We start from the raw sequence: 18376 nt of genomic DNA, 5'->3' as shown, positions 1-18376 counted from the left end.
CCCCACCTCCCTCCCCGACGGGGCGGCTGGCCGGGCAGAGGGGCTCCTCACTTCCCAGTAGGGGCGGCTGGGCAGAGGCGCCCCTCACCTCCCGGACGGGGGGGCTGGCCAGGCGGGGGGCTGACCCCCCCACCTCCCTCCCGGATGGGGCGGCTGGCCGGGTGGGGGGCTGACCCCCCCACCTCCCTCCCTGACGGGGCGGCTGGCCTGGCGGGGGCTGACCCCCACCTCCCTCCCGGATGGGGTGGCTGCCGGGCGGAGACGCTCCTCACTTCCCAGACGGGGTGGTTGCCGGGCGGAGGGGCTCCTCAATTCTCAGATGGGGCGGTTGCCAGGCAGAGGGTCTCCTCACTTCTCAGGGCGGCCGGGCAGAGACGCTCCTCACCTCCCAGATGGGGTCGCGGCCGGGCAGAGGTGTTCCTCACATCCCAGGTGGGGCGGCGGGGCAGAGGTGCTCCCCACATCTCAGACGATGGGCGGCCGGGCAGAGACGTTCCTCACTTCCTAGATGGGATGGCAGCCGGGAAGAGGCGCTCCTCACTTCCTAGATGGGATGGCGGCTGGGCAGAGACGCTCCTCACTTTCCAGACTGGGCAGCCAGGCAGAGGGGCTCCTCACGTCCCAGACGATGGGCGGCCAGGCAGAGACGCTCCTCACTTCCCTGACGGGGTGGCGGCCGGGCAGAGGCTGCAATCTCGGCACTTTGGGAGGCCAAGGCAGGCGGCTGGGAGGTGGAGGTTGTAGCGAGCCAAGATCACGCCACTGCACTCCAGCCTGGGCACCATTGAGCACTGAGTGAACCAGACTCCGTCTGCAATCCCGGCACCTTGGGAGGCCGAGGCTGGCGGATCACTCGCGGTCAGGAGCTGGAGACCAGCCCGGCCAACACAGCGAAACCCCGTCTTCACCAAAAAAACACGAAAACCAGTCAGGCATGGCGGCGCGCGCCTGCAATGGCAGGCACTGGGCAGGCTGAGGCAGGAGAATCAGGCAGGGAGATTGCAGTGAGCCGAGATGGCAGCAGTACAGTCCAGCTTTGGCTGGGCATCAGAGGGAGACCGTGGAAAGGGAGGGAGAGGGAGAGGGAGAGGGAGAGGGAGAGAGGGGTGTGCTTATATTTTTTATTTTATTTTTTTTTTCAATTTTCATTTTAAATTCAGGAGTACAGATTTGTTATCTGGGTATTTTGCATGATGCTGAGGTTTGGAATACTACTGATCCCATCATCCAGATAGTGATTATAGTACCCAATAGGTAGTTTTTCAACCCCTGCTCCCTTCCTCTCCTTCCCCAACCAGTAGTCCCCAGTTTCTATTGTTGCCATGTTTATGTCCATGAGTAACCAACGTTTAGCTCCTACTTAAGAGCAAGAACAGGCTGGATGTGGTGACTCATGCCTGTAATCCCAGCACTTTGGGAGGCTGAGGCGGGCGGATCACGAGGTCAGGAGATCGAGACCATCCTGGCTAACACGGTGAAACCCCGTCTCTACTAAAAATACAAAAAATTAGCCGGGCGTGGTGGCCGGTGCCTGTAGTCCCAGCTACTCGGGAGGCTGAGGCAGGAGAAGGGTGTGAACCCAGGAGGCGGAGCTTGCAGTGAGCCGAGATAGCCCCACTGCACTCCGGCCTGGGTGAAAGAGGGAGACTCAGTCTCAAAAAAAAAAAAAAAAAAAAAAAAAAAAAAAAATCAAGAACATGTGGTATTTGCTTTTCTGTACCTGTGTTAATTTCCTTAGGATAGTGGCCTCCAGCTTCATCCATGTTGCTGCAAAAGACATGATTTTGTTCTGTTTTTCGGCTGCATAGTATTTCATGGTGTACATGCACCACATTTTCTTTATCCAATCCACTGTTGATGGGCACCTAGGTTGATTCCTTGTCTTTGCTATTGTGAGTAGTGCTGTGGTGAACTTACAAGTGCATACGTCTTTTTGGTAGAATGATTTGTTTTCTTTTAGGATATATACCCAGTAATGGGATTGCTGGGTCAAATGGTAGCTCTGTTTTAAGTTGTTTGAGAAATCTCCAAACTGCTTTCTGTAGTGGCTGAACTAATTTACATCCCCACCAACAGTATATAAACGTTCCTTCTTCTCTGCAGCCTCGGCGGGATCTATTGTTTTTTGACTTTTTAAAAATTATATTTTAAGTCCTGGTATACATGTGCAAAGCATGCAGGTTTGTTACATAGGTATACATGTGGCATGGTGGTTGTCTGCACCCATCAACCTGTCATCTAGGTTTTCAGCTCTGAATGCATTATGTATTTGTCCTAATGCTTTCCCTCCCCTTGCCACTCACCCCCCAGTAGGCCCTGGTGTGTGATGTTCCCCTCCCTGTGTCCATGTGTTCTCATTGTTCAACTCCCACTTATGAGTGAGAACATGCAGTGTTTGGTTTTCTGTTCCTGTGTTAGTTTGCTGAAGATGATGGTTTCCAGATTCATCCATGTCCCTGCAAAGGACATGAACACATTTTTTATGGCTGTATAGTATTCCATGGTGTATATGTACAACATTTTCTTTATCCCATCTATCATTGATGGGCATTTGGGTTGGTTCCAAGTCTTTGCTATTGTGAATAGTGCTGCAATAAACCTGAGTGTGCATGTGTCTTTATAGTATAATGATTTGTAATCCTTTGGGTATATACCCAGTAATGGGATTGCTGGGTCAAATGGTAGCTCTGTTTTAAGGTCTTTGAGAAATCTCCAAACTGCTTTCCATAGTGGCTGAACTAATTTACATTCCCACCAACAGTATATAAATGTTCCTTCTTCTCTGCAGCCTCACCAGCCTCTACTGTTTTTTAACTTTTTAATAATAGGCATTCTGACTGGTATGAGATGATATCTCACTGTGGTTTTGATTTGCATTTCTCTGAAGATTAGTGATGTTGACCTTCCATAGGTTTTAGGAACCAGAAGAAACCTTAAATTTGAAGTCTCCATATAGTTTTTATTTCTTTCCTCTCCCCCTTATGAAACGATTCACAATATATAATGGAGCCAAACTCCCTTAGGGGCCTGAGAAGCTGTTATGCTTTCATATCCTGACACCTCCTCCCCTAGCCCACCATTACACTTTTCCCTGGAATCCACTCCAGAACATGATGTATACATCAATAAACATGTTGGGGTTAAAATTATTTTATATTTTATATGCATGCTTCCAAACTCTCCTTTCCTGAGCCTCACTAGAATGGGTAGAGTGAGTTCTGGCTTTGCGAGCTCTTAATTTCTTCTCCTTCCTCAGTTTCAAAGGGGGATTCTGCCATTGCCAAATAGATTCTTTACAATTTTGTGATGTAGAATTATAAGAAAAATTGGTGGAGTAAAAGGATAAAATGTTCTCATGCTAGGGCTGGCAGTGAAAGATTAGGAAATGGAAGAGTATGACATATGTGGAGAAGCAGATGAGAGAGGAAGGGGGTGTTGTGAAGAAATCCTTAAAATTTCTTGCAACTCATATGTATTCCAGAAATGCAAGCAAATGCCCTCCATTATTTTGAAATTAATGTTTGATTGCTGGACTTCTTTTTTTTTTTTTTTGGAGATTTTTTTTTTTTTTCTTGTTGCCCAGGCTGGAGTGCAATGGTGCGATCTCGGCTCACTGCAACCTCTGCCTCCCAGGTTCAAGCCATTTCTCCTGCCTCAGCTTCCCAAGTAGCTGGGATTACAGGCATGCGCTGCCACGCCCGGCTAATTCTGTATTTTTAGTAGAGATGGGCTTTCTCCATGTTGGTCAGGCTGGTCTTGAACTCCCACTTCGGGTGATCCACCCGCCTCAGCCTCCCAAAGTGCTGAGATTACAGGCATGAGCCACCGTGCCCGGCCTGCTGGACTTTATTGTTATAGCACATATCATTTTGAGACTGAGCCATATGGGTCATAATTTTTCAAATTAGTTTTAATAAGGTTACATAAATTTACATTGGAATAAATCACAACTACAGTAGCCACTTGGAGAGATGGCTAGATGATAAAATTGCCTACAGAGAAAGGTGTGGATCAGAAAAACAGCTTAGGTCCGTGGTTCTCCAATCTTAGGATATATAAGACTTATCTGGGGAGCATTTTAAAATGCAGACTCTTGGACTATATCCCAAGGAGCTTTGATGCTGTTTTTTTTTTTTTTTTTTTTTTTTTTTTGTGGGAGGTCTAGGAATCTGCATGTTTCATTATCCCCCATATGATTCTCATGCAAGGAATTTATGAACCCCACTCAGGCTCAGGCCAATAAGAATTCGTCATTTCCAAACAGTTCTGTGTGTCAGGGGACTCCTGAAGTTCAACTACGGAAACGTGAGCTTAAGAGTGTTCCCGGCCGGCCACGGTGGCTCACGCCTGCAATCCCAGCACTTTGGGAGGCCGAGGTGGGCGGATCACGAGGTCAGGAGATTGAGACCATCCTGGCTAACACGGTGAAACCCCGTCTTTACTAAAAATACAAAAAATTACCTGGGCGTGGTGGTGGGCGCCTGTAGTCCCAGTTACTCGGGAGGCTGAGCAGGAGAATGGCATGAACTCGGGAGGCCAGATTGCACCACTGCACTCCAGCCTGGGTGACAGAGCGAGACTCCATCTCAAAAAAAAAAAAAAAAAAAAAAGGAAGAAAAAAAACTGTTCCCTTGGATCACCCCAAAGAAAACCTTTGGGCTTTCTCTATTGCATCCTTCTTAGTCACATTTGCAGGGACATCTCCTCACCTTTGCAGTGATAATTATCCCCCTCTCCAGCCCTTGAAATCCATAGATAACTGAAAACAATAATTTTTTTCCTCCTGATTCATAGAATAAGTATGTACCCTAAACCCCCTCCAACACTAACACAAGCCATTAAATCACATTTGCCAAAGTCATTTCACCAATGCAAATTTGTACAAAATCTTAACAGAAAGATAATGGAACAGAAGAATTGGCTGTAAATTGTAAAGATTAACTTGCCTGGGTGCATGACAGAATACTGAAATGAAAACACAAAATGTTTTGCTTACAGAAGGTTTTGAAAGAGGATGCCCTTGTCTAAGTAGAAAGGTTTGATTAACCAGGTTGTTCATTTAAAAACCATACAGTGAAAATATTTATGTGCATCTCATGGTAAGGGCTTGCCCAGAGCTCTTAAAGCCTGAATTGAAAGCTATTAGGACCACCCATGTACTGTACCTAAAAATAAAATATCAAATGTTCTAAGGGCAACATTGCTCTATTTAGCCTTTTGCCATTCATCATGCAGGTGACATTGAAAAATGCAGTCACTGAAGTGGAACTTGTAAAGTGAAACAGACCATCATCAAATAAAAGGCTTTTATGGAAACTCTGGAGGATCAACTTAATAACAAGCCAGGCTTGCAGGGAGGATGCTCCTGCGACTCTTTGGTAAATTCACACAGTAACTGTCCAGGAGACTGCTGAATTGATTGGTCAACCCTAAAGACCCTGGAGGAAGGCCTGGGAGTAAATGTACCTCTGGTTGGATACTGTCCATTCAGCTTATTTCATCCACACTTCCAGACCTGTTTCTGAAAAATAATGGTCATGTCCTGCCGAATCTGGAGATGTGATACCTTGTTGTCATCTTAAATAAATTTCAACCCTATAATAACATATTTCGCTTGTCTCAGTCATAGCTCTGCTAGGGATTAATAAAGTGAAGTGGCAGTGAGCAGTAGGAAAGGCAAGCAGCAAAAAGGTAAAATCAGTTAGGTTTTGTGTATTTGAACAAATTTCTTTTAGGAGACCCATTCAAATAGAATCCTATCTGTTAGAAGAAATCTTATCTCTTATAAGAAGTATCAGAGTTAGTGATGGGGTAAAGAGGTCTAAGTTGTAAAACACAAAAATCTAATACTAAATGTAGTAAAATGACTTTGAAATGTTTTCTTATCACTTTCTGACTGTAAAAGTAAAACATCCACAGTGTAGAAAATAAAAGTATAATAAGTTTAGAAAACAATGCTACAGAGATTACCGTATTAGCTTCCAACATATGAAATATTGTGGTAATCTTATTTTTAAAAACTTTTAAAAAGCCAAATAGCCTTTGCTTCCCAATTCAGAACTATTGGTTGTTTCTCAGTTGCTTTTCTTATAGACTTCGTGAAACTATTCACAAAAGCTTGAGACTCAGTCAAACACGTAACACTTTACAGACTGATAAATCTAAAGCTCTTTATTTCCGGGAAGCAGTGGTTTACTTTATGTCACATCCCGGTTTTGTAAACAGGCCCTGGCATCACAAATACTCCAGAAAGACTACAGCCTGCAGCAAGTTTTCTTGTGCTGGATATGCCACCGTTAGCATCAGAACTCACGTGGGAAAATAGCGAAGAATGAGTCACATGCCTCCCTAGAGCTGGCCACCTTTCCTAAAACAGTTGAACATTTACGTATGCCAGGTTTGAAGCATATGATTCTAAAGAGTGACACGGATTGTTTCTGTTTCAACTGAAAATGTTTTACCAATAAAAAAACAGGATAAGGGACACTACCTAAACTTGCAGTCCTTAAATAATCTTCTCCAAGTTTGATGAATACGACAAAATCTTTATAGAAAAAGAGCCTCATTAATTTTGATTCATACCTAAAACTGTGCACTTAAACCCTAACCTGGAATTTAGCAGTCCAAAAATATCAACCAGTTCCTATTAAAAGGAATATAAAATTTGTCTGCTTGATATGTTTTCCTTCTATTAAAAATTGGTACTTTGTCTTCAGAAGAGGACAAAATCTGAAGAAATTCAGAAGAAGAAAGGCATTGAAGAAGTCCAGTGGTGAGGATTCAGCCTTCTATCATGGCATTTTATGTTTGTTTCTTTGGCATAAGAAGTAAACATTTTCTCGAAAAAGGTAGTTAATCTCAACTTGATAAAGAATATCTACAAAAACTTGACAGTAAGCCTTATACTTAATGGTAAGAAACTAAGAGCTTTCCCACTAAGATCAGAAACAAGGCAAGGATGTCCCCTCTCGTCACTGCTTTTCAACATTTTACTGGAAGTCCTAGCTACTGCATTAAGACAAGAAAAGGATATAAAATTTAAACTGTTTGGGAAGGAGAAAATAAAACTGTCTTTGCAAATAACGTGATATTCAACTTCGGAAGACTCAAAAGAATTGACCAAAAAACCAAAACCAAAAACAAAAACAAAAAACAAACCTCCTAGAACTAATACGAGATTTTAGCAAGTTTTCAGACACAAAGTTTTTTATACAAAAGTCATCAGTCATCACTTTCCTATATACCAGCAATAAATAAGTGGAGTTAACATATTACCATTTACATTGGCACCCTCAAATGAAATTATTAGGTATAAATCTAACAAAATCTATACAAAATCTATATGAGGAAAACTACAAAACTCTGATAAAAGAAATCAAAGAACTAAATAAAAGGAGAGAGATTCTATATTCATGGAAAGGGAGACTCAGTATTGTCAAGGTGTCAATTGATCTGTAGATTCAATGAAATTCAAATCAAAATCCTAGCAAGTTACTTTGTAAATATTGACAAATTGATTCTAATGTTATATGGAGAGGCAGAAGACCCAGAATCGCCAATATAATATTGAAGGAGAAAAACAAATTTGGGCGACTGAAACTACCTGACTTCAAGACTTACCATAAAAGTATAGTAACTGAGACAATGTGGTATTTCTGAAAGAATAGTTACATCAATCAATATGATGGAATAGAGGGCCAGAAATAGACCCACATATATCTAGTCAACTAATCATTGACAAAGAAACAAAGGCAATACAGTGGAGAAAAGACAATCTTTTCAACAAATGTTGCTGAAACAATGAAACATCCATGTGCAAAGAAAAGCATCTAGACAAAGACCTTACATCTTTCACAAAAATTTACTCAAAATGAATCAGAGACCTAAATATAAAGAGCAAAACTATGAAACTCCTAAAAGATAACTTAGGAGAAAATCTAGATGACATTGGGTTTGGTAATGATGTTTTCGATACAATGCTAAAGGCATAACTCATGAAAAATAATAAGCTGGAGTTTATCAAAATTAAAAACTCCTGCTCTGCAAAAGACATTGTCAGAGAATGAAAAGACAAGCCACCAACTGGGAGAAAATATTTGCAAAAAACATAGCTGATGAAGGGCTGTTATCCAGAATACAAAAAGAACTCCTAAAACTCAACAATAAGAAGACAATCTGGATTAGGATGGTGGAGAGGGGCAGGACTAGCTTGCAGCTCCTGCTCAGATGGATGGAGCAGTGTGTGGAGACTCACATCATGGACTTTTGCTCCAAGAACTACCACAGGTACATACCAGGAAAGTTGAGAGAATCCACAGACCCTTTGAAAGAACTAGATCACCACTGCAGTCTCCCTGAGATGCTGAAAAACTGTGGTGGTATCCACGACTGCAAAGCCTGAAGACAGATCACAAGACTCTTTGCAGATACTCCCCAGTACCAGCCTGGAGCACAGTAGCTCTGCTAGGTGACTAGGCCCAGAAGAGCAAAAATAATTACTACAGTTTGGCTCTCAGGAAGCTCCATTCCTAGGGGAAGGGGGAGAACATCACATCAAGGGAGCATCCCACGGGACAAAAGAATCTGAACAGCAGCCTTGAATCTCAGATCTTCCCTCTGTTATAGTCTACCCAAATGAGAAGGAACCAGAAAAACAATTCTGATAGTATGGCAAAAGAAGACTCCAAGATCATACCAGCTCACCAGCAATGGATTCAAAACAAGACAAAATCTCTGAACTGCAAAATAGAATTCAGAAGGTCGATTATTAAGCTAATCAAGGAATCACCAGAGGAAGGTGAAGACCAACTTAAAGATACAGGATGTGAAAGGAAAAGGAAAATTCTTCAGTGAAATAGATAGCATAAATGAAAAACAATCACAACTTCTGGAAATCAAGGACCCAGTTAGAGAAATGCAAAATACACTAGAAAGTCTCAGCAATAGAATCAAATAAGCATAAGAAAGAACTTTAGAGCTCAAAGACAAGGCTTTCGAATTAACCCAATCAGTCAGAGACAAAAAAAAAAAAAAAAAAAAAAGAATTTAAAAAATGAACAGAACCTCCAAGAAGTTTGGGACTACGTTAAATGTCGAAACCTAAGAATAATTGGGTTCCTGAGGAAGAAGAGAAATCTAAAAGTTTAGAAAACATATTTGAGGGAATAGTAAAGTGAAACTTCCTCAGCCTTGCTGGAGATTTAGATATCCAAATACAAGAGGCTCAAAGATCACCTGGGAAATTCTTCACAAAAAGATCATTGCCTAGGCACATAGTCATCAGGTTATCTAAAGTCAAGACAAATGAAAGAATCTTAAGAGCTGCGAGGCAAAAGCATCAGGCAACCTATAAAGGAAAATCTATCAGATTAACAGCAGATTTCTCAGCAGAAACCCTACAAGCTAGAAGGGATTGGGGTCCTATTTTTGGCCTCCTTAAACAAAGCAATTATCAGCCAAGAATTTTGTATCCAGTGAAACCGAGCTTCATAAATGAAGGAAAGATACAGTCATTTACAGACAAACAAATACTGAGAGAATTCTCCAGTACCAAGCCAGCACTACAAGAACTGCTAAAAGGAGCTCTAAATCTTGAAACAAATCCTCAAAATAAACCAAAATAGAACCTCCTTAAAGCATAAATCTCACAGGACCTATATAACAATAACACAGTGAAAAAAAAAAACCAGGCTGGGCATAGTGGCTCACGCCTGTAATCCCAGCACTTTGGGAGGCAGAGGCAGGGAGATCATGAGGTCAGGAGATCAAGACCATCCTAGCTAACATGGTGAAACCTCATCTCTACTAAAAATACAAAAAATTAGCCAGGCATAGTGGTGTGCACCTGTAGTCCCAGCTACTCAGGAGGCTGAGGCAGGAGAATGGTGTGAACCCGGGAGGCAGAGCTTGCAGTAAGCTGAGATTACGCCACGGCACTCCAGCCTGGGGGACAGAGTGAGACTCCGTCTCAAAAAAAAACCAGACCTTCAGGCAACAAATAGCACAATAAATAGAATAATACCTCACATCTGAATACTAACATTGAATATAAATGGCCTAAATGCTCCACTTAAAAGATGCAGAATGGCAGAATAAATAGGACTTCACCAAACAACTATCTGCTGCCTTCAAGAGACTCACCTAACAAATAAGGACTCACATAAACTTAAGGTAAGGGGGTGGAAAAAGACATTCCAAGCAAATGAACACCAAAAGCGAGCAGGAGTAGCTGTTCTTATATCAGACAAAACAAACTTTAAAGTAACAGCAGTTAAAAAAGACAAAGGGGAACATTATATAGTAATAAATGGACTAGTCCAACAGGAAAATATCACAATTCTAAATATATATTCACCTAACACTGGAGTTCCCCAATTTTTTTTTTTTTTTTTTTTTTTTTTGAGTTGGAGTCTTGCTCTGTCACCCAGGCTGGAGTGCAACGGCATGATCTCAGCTCACTGCAACATCTGCCTCCTGGGTTCAAATGATTCTCCTGCCTCAGCCTCCCATGTAGCTGGGATTACAGGCATCTGCCACCATGCCTGGCTAATTTTTGTATTTTTAGTAGAGACAGGGTTTCACCATGTTGGTCAGTCTGGTCTCAAACTCTTGATCTCAGGTGATCCACCTGCCTCAGCCTCCCAAAGTGCTGGGATTACAGGCGTGAGCCACTATGCCCAGCCTGGAGCTCCCAAATTTTAAACAATTATTACTAGACCTAAGAAATGAAATATTAGCCCTTTGTCAGATGAGTAGGTTGCGAAAATTTTCTTCCATTTTGTAGGTTGCCTGTTCACTCTGATGGTAGTTTCTTTTGCTGTGCAGAAGCTCTTTAGTTTAATTAGATCCCATTTGTCAATTTTGTCTTTTGTTGCCATTGCTTTGGTGTTTTGGACATGAAGTCCTTGCCCATGCCTATGTCCTGAATGGTAATGCCTAGGTTTTCTTCTAGGGTTTTTATGGTTTTAGGTCTAACGTTTAAGTCTTTAATCCATCTCGAATTGATTTTTGTATAAGGTGTAAGGAAGGGATCCAGTTTCAGCTTTCTACATATGGCTAGCCAGTTTTCCCAGCACCATTTATTAAATAGGGAATCCTTTCCCCATTGCTTGTTTTTCTCAGGTTTGTCAAAGATCAGATAGTTGTAGATATGTGGCGTTATTTCTGAGGGCTCTGTTCTGTTCCATTGATCTATATCTCTGTTTTGGTATCAGTACCATGCTGTTTTGGTTACTGTAGCCTTGTAGTATAGTTTGAAGTCAGGTAGTGTGATGCCTCCAGCTTTGTTCTTTTGGCTTAGGATTGCCTTGGCGATGCAGGCTCTTTTTTGGTTCCATATGAACTTTAAAGTAGTTTTTTCCAATTCTGTGAAGAAAGTTATTGGTAGCTTTATGGGGATGGCATCTGACAAAGGGCTAATATCCAGAATCTACAATGAACTCAAATTTACAAGAAAAAAACAAACAACCCCATCAAAAAATGGGTGAAGGACATGAACAGACACTTCTCAAAAAAAGACATTTATGCAGCCAAAAAACACATGAAAAAATGCTCATCATCACTGGCCATCAGAGAAATGCAAATCAAAACCACAATGAGATACAATCTCACACCAGTTAGAATGGCAATCATTAAAAAGTCAGGAAACAACAGGTGCTGGAGAGGATGTGGAGAAATAGGAACACTTTTACACTGTTGGTGGGACTGTAAACTAGTTCAACCATTGTGGAAGTCAGTGTGGCGATTCCTCAGGGATCTAGAACTAGAAATACCATTTGACCCAGCCATCCCATTACTGGTTATATACCCAAAGGACTATAAATCATGCTGCTATAAAGACACATGCACACGTATGTTTATTGTGGCATTATTCACAATAGCAAAGCCTTGGAACCAACCCAAATGTCCAACAATGATAGACTGGATTAAGAAAATGTGGCACATATACACCATGGAATACTATGCAGCCATAAAAAATGATGAGTTCATGTCGTTTGTAGGGACATGGATGAAATTGGAAATCATTATTCTCAGTAAACTATCGCAAGAACAAAAAACCAAACACTGCATATTCTCACTCATAGGTGGGAATTGAACAATGAGATCACATGGACACAGAAAGGGGAATATCACACTCTGGGGACTGTTGTGGGGTGGGGGAGCAGGGAGGGATAGCATTGGGAGATATACCTAATGCTAGATGATGAGTTAGTGGGTGCAGCGCACCAGCATGGCACATGTATACATATGTAACTAACCTGCACAATGTGCACATGTACCCTAAAACTTAAAGTATAATAAAAAAAAATTAAAAAAAAAAAGAAATGAAATAGATGGTAACACAAAAATAGTGGAGGACTTTAATACTCCACTGATACCACTACACAGGCCATTAAGACAGAAAGTCAACAAAGAAACAATGGACTTGAACTATACCCTAGAACAAATGGACTTAACACATATTTACAGAGCATTCTACCCAACACCTATAGAATATGCATTCTATTCATCAGCACATGGGACATTCTCCAAGATAGACCATATGGTAGGCCACAAAACAAGTCTCAGTAAATTTGAGAAAATTGAAATTATATCAAGTACTCTCTCAGACTGCAGTGGAATAAAATTGGAAATCAACTCCAAAAGGAACCCTCAAAACCATGCAAATACATGGAAATTAAATAACCTGCTTCAGAATGATTGTTGGGTCAACAATGAGATTAAGATGGAAATTTAAAAATTCCTTGAACTGAATCATAATAGTGACACAAGCTATCAAAACCTCTGTGATACAGCAAAAGTGGTGCTAAGAGGAAAGTTTATAGCATTAAATGCCTACATCAAAAAGTCTGAAAGAGCACAAATAAGGTCACACCTCACGGAACTGGATAAACATGAATAATCTAAACCTAAACCCAGCAGAAGAAAATAAATAATGAAGATCAGAGCAGAACTAAATGAAATTGAAACAAAAAAATACAAAAGATATATGAAACAAAAAGCTGGTTCTTTGAAAAGATAAATAAAATTGACAGGCCATTAACTAGATTAACCAAGAAAAGAAGAGAGAAAATCCAAATAAGCTCAATTAGAAATGAAACAGGAGATATGACAACCGATACCACAGAAATACAAAAGATCATTCAAGGCTGCTATGAACACCTTTATGTGCATAAAATAGAAAACCTAGAGGAAATGGATAAAGTCCTGGAAATACACAAACCTCCTAGATTAAATCAGGAAGATATTGAATCTATGAACAGACTAATAACAAGCAGCAAGATTGAAATGGTAACAAAAAAATTGCCAACAAAAAAGTCCAGGATTCACAGCTGAATTATATTAGACAGTCAAAAAAGAATTGGTACCAATCCTATTGACACTATTCCAAAAGCTAGAGAAAGAGGGAATCCTCCCTAAATCCTTCTATTAAGCCAGTATCACCCTAATACCAAAATCAGGAAGGACCTAACAGAAAAAAGAAAACCACAGACCAATAACCCTGATGAACAAAGATGCAAAAACCCTCAATAAAATACTAGCAAACCGAATCCAATAGCATATCAAAAAAATAATGCACCAAGATCAAGTGAGTTTTATATTAGGGATGCAGGGATGGTTTAACATACATAAGTTAATAAATGTAATACACCACATAAACAGAATTAAAAAAAATCACATGATCATGTCAATAGACACAGAAAAAGCATTTGACAAAATCTAGCATCCCTTTATGATTAAAACCCTCAGCAAAATTGGCATAGAAGGGACATACATTAAGGTAATAAAAGTAATCTGTGACAAACCCACAGCCAACATCATACTGAATTGGTAAAAGTTGAAAGCATTTCCCCTGAGAATAAGACAAGATGCCCACTTTCACCACTTCTGTTCAACTTAGTACTGGAAGTCCTACCCAGAGCAATAAGACAAGAGAAAGAAATAAAGGGAATCCAAATCAGTAAAGAGGAAGTCAAATTGTTGCTGCTTGCTGATGATGTGATCATATACCTAAAGAACTCTAAAGGCTCCTCCAAAAAGCTCCTAGAACTGATAAATGAATTCAGCAAAAGTTAAGGATACAAAATTAATGTACACAAACCAGTAGCTCTTCTATACACCAACAGTGATCAAGCTGAGAATCAAGTTAAGAGCTCAACCCCTTTTGCAATAGCTGCAAAAAGTTAAATACTTAGAAATATACCTAACCAAGGTGTCGAAACACCTCTACAAGGAAAACTACAAACACCGCTGAAAGAAATCATTGATGACACAAACAAATGAAAACACACCCCATGCTCATGGATGAGTAGAATCAATATTGTGAAAATGACCATAGTACCAAAAGCAATCTTCAAATTAAATGCAACTCCCATCAAAATACCACCATTTTTCACAGAGCTAGAAAAAGAATTCTAAAATTCATATGGAACCAAAAAAAAAAAAGCCTGCATAGCTAAATCAAGACGAAGCAGAAAGAACAAATATAGAGACATCATATTTCCAACTTCAAATTATACTATAAGGCCCTAGTCAACCAAACAGCATGGCACTGGTATAAAAACAGGCACATAGACAAATTGAACAGAGTAGAGAACCCAGAAATAAAGCCAAATACTTACAGCCAACTGATCTTTGACAAAGCAAACAAAAACATAAAGTGGGGGAAAGAACACCCTATTCAACAAATGGTGCTGGGATAATTGGCAAGCCACATGTAGAAGAATAAATCTAGATCCTTGTCTCAACTCAAGATGGATCAAAGACTTAAATCAAAGATCCGAAACCATAAAGATTCTAGAAGATAACACTAGAAAAACCCTTCTAGACCTTGGCTTAGGCAAAGACTTCATGATCAAGAATCCAAAAGCAAATGCAACAAAAACAAAAATAAATACATAGGAATCAAACTAAAAAGCTTCTGCACAGCGAAAGAAATAATCAGCAGAGTTTACAGACAACCCATACAGTGGGAGAAAATATCACAATCTGTACATTCAACAAAGGACTAATAGCGAGAATCTACAAAGAACTCAAACAAATTAGCAAGAAAAAACCAAACAAACCCACCAAAAAGTGGGTTAATAAAAAAGAATGAGTTCATGTCCTTTGCAGGGACATGGATGAAGCTGGAAACCATCATTCTCAGCAAACTAACACAGGAACAGAAAACCAAACACCTCATGTTCTCACTCATAAGTGGGAGTTGAACAATGAGAACACATGGACACAGGGAGGGGCCTGTCGGGGGGTAGGGGGCTGGGGAGGGATAGCATTAGGAGAAATACCTAATGTAGATGACGGGTTGATGGGTGCAGCAAACCACCATGGCACGTGTATACCTGTGTAACAAACCTGCACGTTCTGCACATGTATCCCAGAATTTAAAGTATAATAATAATAAAAAAGTGGGCTAAGGACATGAATAGACAATTCTCAAAAGAAGAAATACACATGACCAACAAGCATATGGAAAAATGTTTAAAATCACTAATTATCAGGGAAATGTAAATCTAAACCACAATGCAGTATCACCTCACTCCTGCAAGAATGGCCATAATCAAAAAATCAAAAAAAACAACAAATGTTGGTGTGGATGCAGAGAAAAGGGAACACTTTTACACTGCTGGTGGGAATGTAAACTAGTACAACTACTAAGTGAAACAGTGTGGAGATTCCTTAAAAACTAAACATAGACCTACTGTTTCATCCAGCAATCCCACTACTAGGTATCTACCCAGAGAAAAAGAAGTCATTATATGAAAAAGATACTTGCACATGCATGTGTATGGCAGCACAATTTGCAAATGCAAAAATATGGAACCAGCCTAAATGCCTGTCATTCAATGAGTGGATAAAGAAAATTATCCATATATGTGTGTGTGTGTGTGTGTGTGTGTCTGTGTGTGTGTGTATGTGTGTGTGTATACACCATGGAATACTACTCAGCCATAAAAAGTAATGAAACAATGGCATTCACAGAAACCTGGATAAAAGTAGAGACTATTATTCTAAGTGAAGTAACTCAGAAATGGAAAAACCAAACAATGTCTGTTCTCACTCATATGTGGGAGTTAAGCTATGAGGATGCAGAGGTATAAGAATGATACATTGGGCTTTGGGGAAAGGGTAGGGGGTGGCGAGGGATAAAAGACTACACATTGGGTATAGTGTTCACTGCTCAGGTGATGGGTGCACCAAAATCTCAGAAATCACCACTAAAAAACTTATTCATGTAACCAAATGCCCCCTGATCCCCAAAAACCTATTGAAATAAAAAAATTGAAAAAAGGAAAACAATCTGATTAAGAAATAGGCCAAATATTTCACCAAAGAAGAAATACAGGTGGTAAACAAGCACACAAAAAGGTGTTCAACATCATATTATTAGGGTATTGCAAGTTAAAACAAGGAGATACCACTACACACCTATTAGAATGGCCAAAATCCAGAACACTAAAATCACCAAAGGCCAGTGAGGATGTGGTGCAACAGGAGCTCTCATTCAGTGCTGGTAGAAATGTAAAATGGTTCAACTACTTTGAAAGATAGTTTGGCAGTTTCTTAAAAACTAAACATACTCCTACATATCATCCAAGTCCCCTGATATTTGTCCAAAGGGGTTAAAAACTTAAGTCCACAAGAAATCTGCACATAGATATTTATAGCAACTTTATTTATAATTGCCAAAATCTGGAAGCAACCAAAACGTCCTGCAGGAAGTGAATGGATAAATAAACTGAGGTACATCCAGACAATGGAGTATTATTTAGTGCTGAAAAGAAATGAGCTATCAAACCCTGGAAAGACATGGAGGAAATTTAAATGCATATTGCTAAGTGAAAGACGCCAACCTGAAAAAGCTACATACTATATACTACATACTATATAATTTTAACCGTATAACTTTCTAGAAAGGTAAAGCTATGGAGACCGTAAAAAGATTAATGGTTGCCAGGAGTTAGGGAAGATTAAATAGGCACAGCACAGAGGAATTTTAGGATAGCAAAACTACTCTATGCAATACTATAATGGTGTGTACATGGCATTATATATCTAGACTTGCAGAATGTAAAATACAAAGAGTGGACACTAATGTAAACTATGGACTTTGGGTGATGACGATGTGTCAGTGTAGGTTCAGCAACTGTAACAAATGTACCATTCTGGTGGGAGTCTATGCATGTGTGGGGACGGGGAATATATAGGAAACCTCTGTAGCTTCCATTCAATTTTGCTGTGAGCCTAAAACTACACTAAAAAATAATGCCTATTTACTTAAGGTGCTTAATTGTAAAACTAAAGTCACTTGTGTCTATAAACATTTTTTTAAATGAAACACTAGGGAAAAGTTTTATGCTAAAATCTTATGGATTGATTTAAGTTATACTAAAGGCCCTGCTCACGAATGCTGAGTTCTCAAATAAAAAACAATTATTCTTCTTAAATATTTATTTCTCTTTTCATCTTACTTTCCATAGGATGGATTTATTGATTTTTTGGAGTTTATTGCTGCTGTAAATCTAATCGTGCAAGAAAAAATGGAGCAAAAATTAAAATGGTATTTTAAGCTGTATGATGCTGATGGAAATGGTTCTATTGACAAAAATGAACTACTGGACATGTTCATGGTAAGTGAAGTAGTAAAGTATCCTTTTCAGGCCGCTATATAATTAACCCAATTTCCCTTCCTATGGAGTAGGTAACAGCTGTCTATGGGGTTGGCTATTTTGGCGATATACATTTTGAATTGCTGAAGTAATATAAGCTTTACTTAACCTATTGATTACTGAATGGGCAACAGCAAATCAGCTTTTTCTTCTTGGTGCAGTCCACCCTGACATTCACAAATTTAACAGAGCATTGCGATGAAGAAATGAAACAAATATGATACTGTAAAGCAACTTATCTTTTTCTGTGCCTCAGTGCAGAATGCCTTGTGAGGCATAGCTAAACTATGAGATGGTTTATATATATTTAACAAGAGGCATGGACTAAGAATGAAGGTATGTGAGGACTAATCTTTCTGGGAGATATACTGAATTATTTCTAATAGTTGGTTCAGGGATCTCAGATCTTTTCCATATCTAAAGTTCAATAAGTGCCTTTATAAGCCACTATACCACCACCCCAATGGAGTAGGAGATAGTTATTATCATGGTATGAAACAACAAATATCCCAGAGTAAAAAAATGGTTAAGCAGGACACTATACCTAAATGAAGATAAGAGGTGTAATTAATATTATGAATTCAAGACATTGAATTTGTAACGCAGACTCAAAGAGCATTAGAATTAGATGTCTTAGAAATGATCTGGTCCAAATTCTTTGTTTCATAGATGAAGGAGCTGAGTTACAAATAAAATATGTAGTAGAA

General features: G+C 39.8%; 1 protein-coding gene across 2 annotated transcripts in view; it reads left to right on the top strand.

Annotated features, from left to right (window-relative positions):
• The window catches only part of GUCA1C (guanylate cyclase activator 1C), a 48416-nt gene that overhangs the window by 18140 nt on the left and 11900 nt on the right, over positions 1-18376 (top strand). For both annotated transcript variants that reach the window (XM_004036028.4, XM_031009541.3), the window contains exon 2: positions 17481-17630. In XM_004036028.4, coding sequence (XP_004036076.2) covers positions 17481-17630 — 150 coding nt within the window. The remainder of the gene's footprint in view (positions 1-17480; positions 17631-18376) is intronic.

Source organism: Gorilla gorilla, chromosome 2, assembly GCF_029281585.2.
Source record: "Gorilla gorilla gorilla isolate KB3781 chromosome 2, NHGRI_mGorGor1-v2.1_pri, whole genome shotgun sequence".
Lineage (NCBI taxonomy): Eukaryota > Metazoa > Chordata > Mammalia > Primates > Hominidae > Gorilla > Gorilla gorilla.
This window is presented reverse-complemented; position numbering and strand designations above follow the sequence as displayed.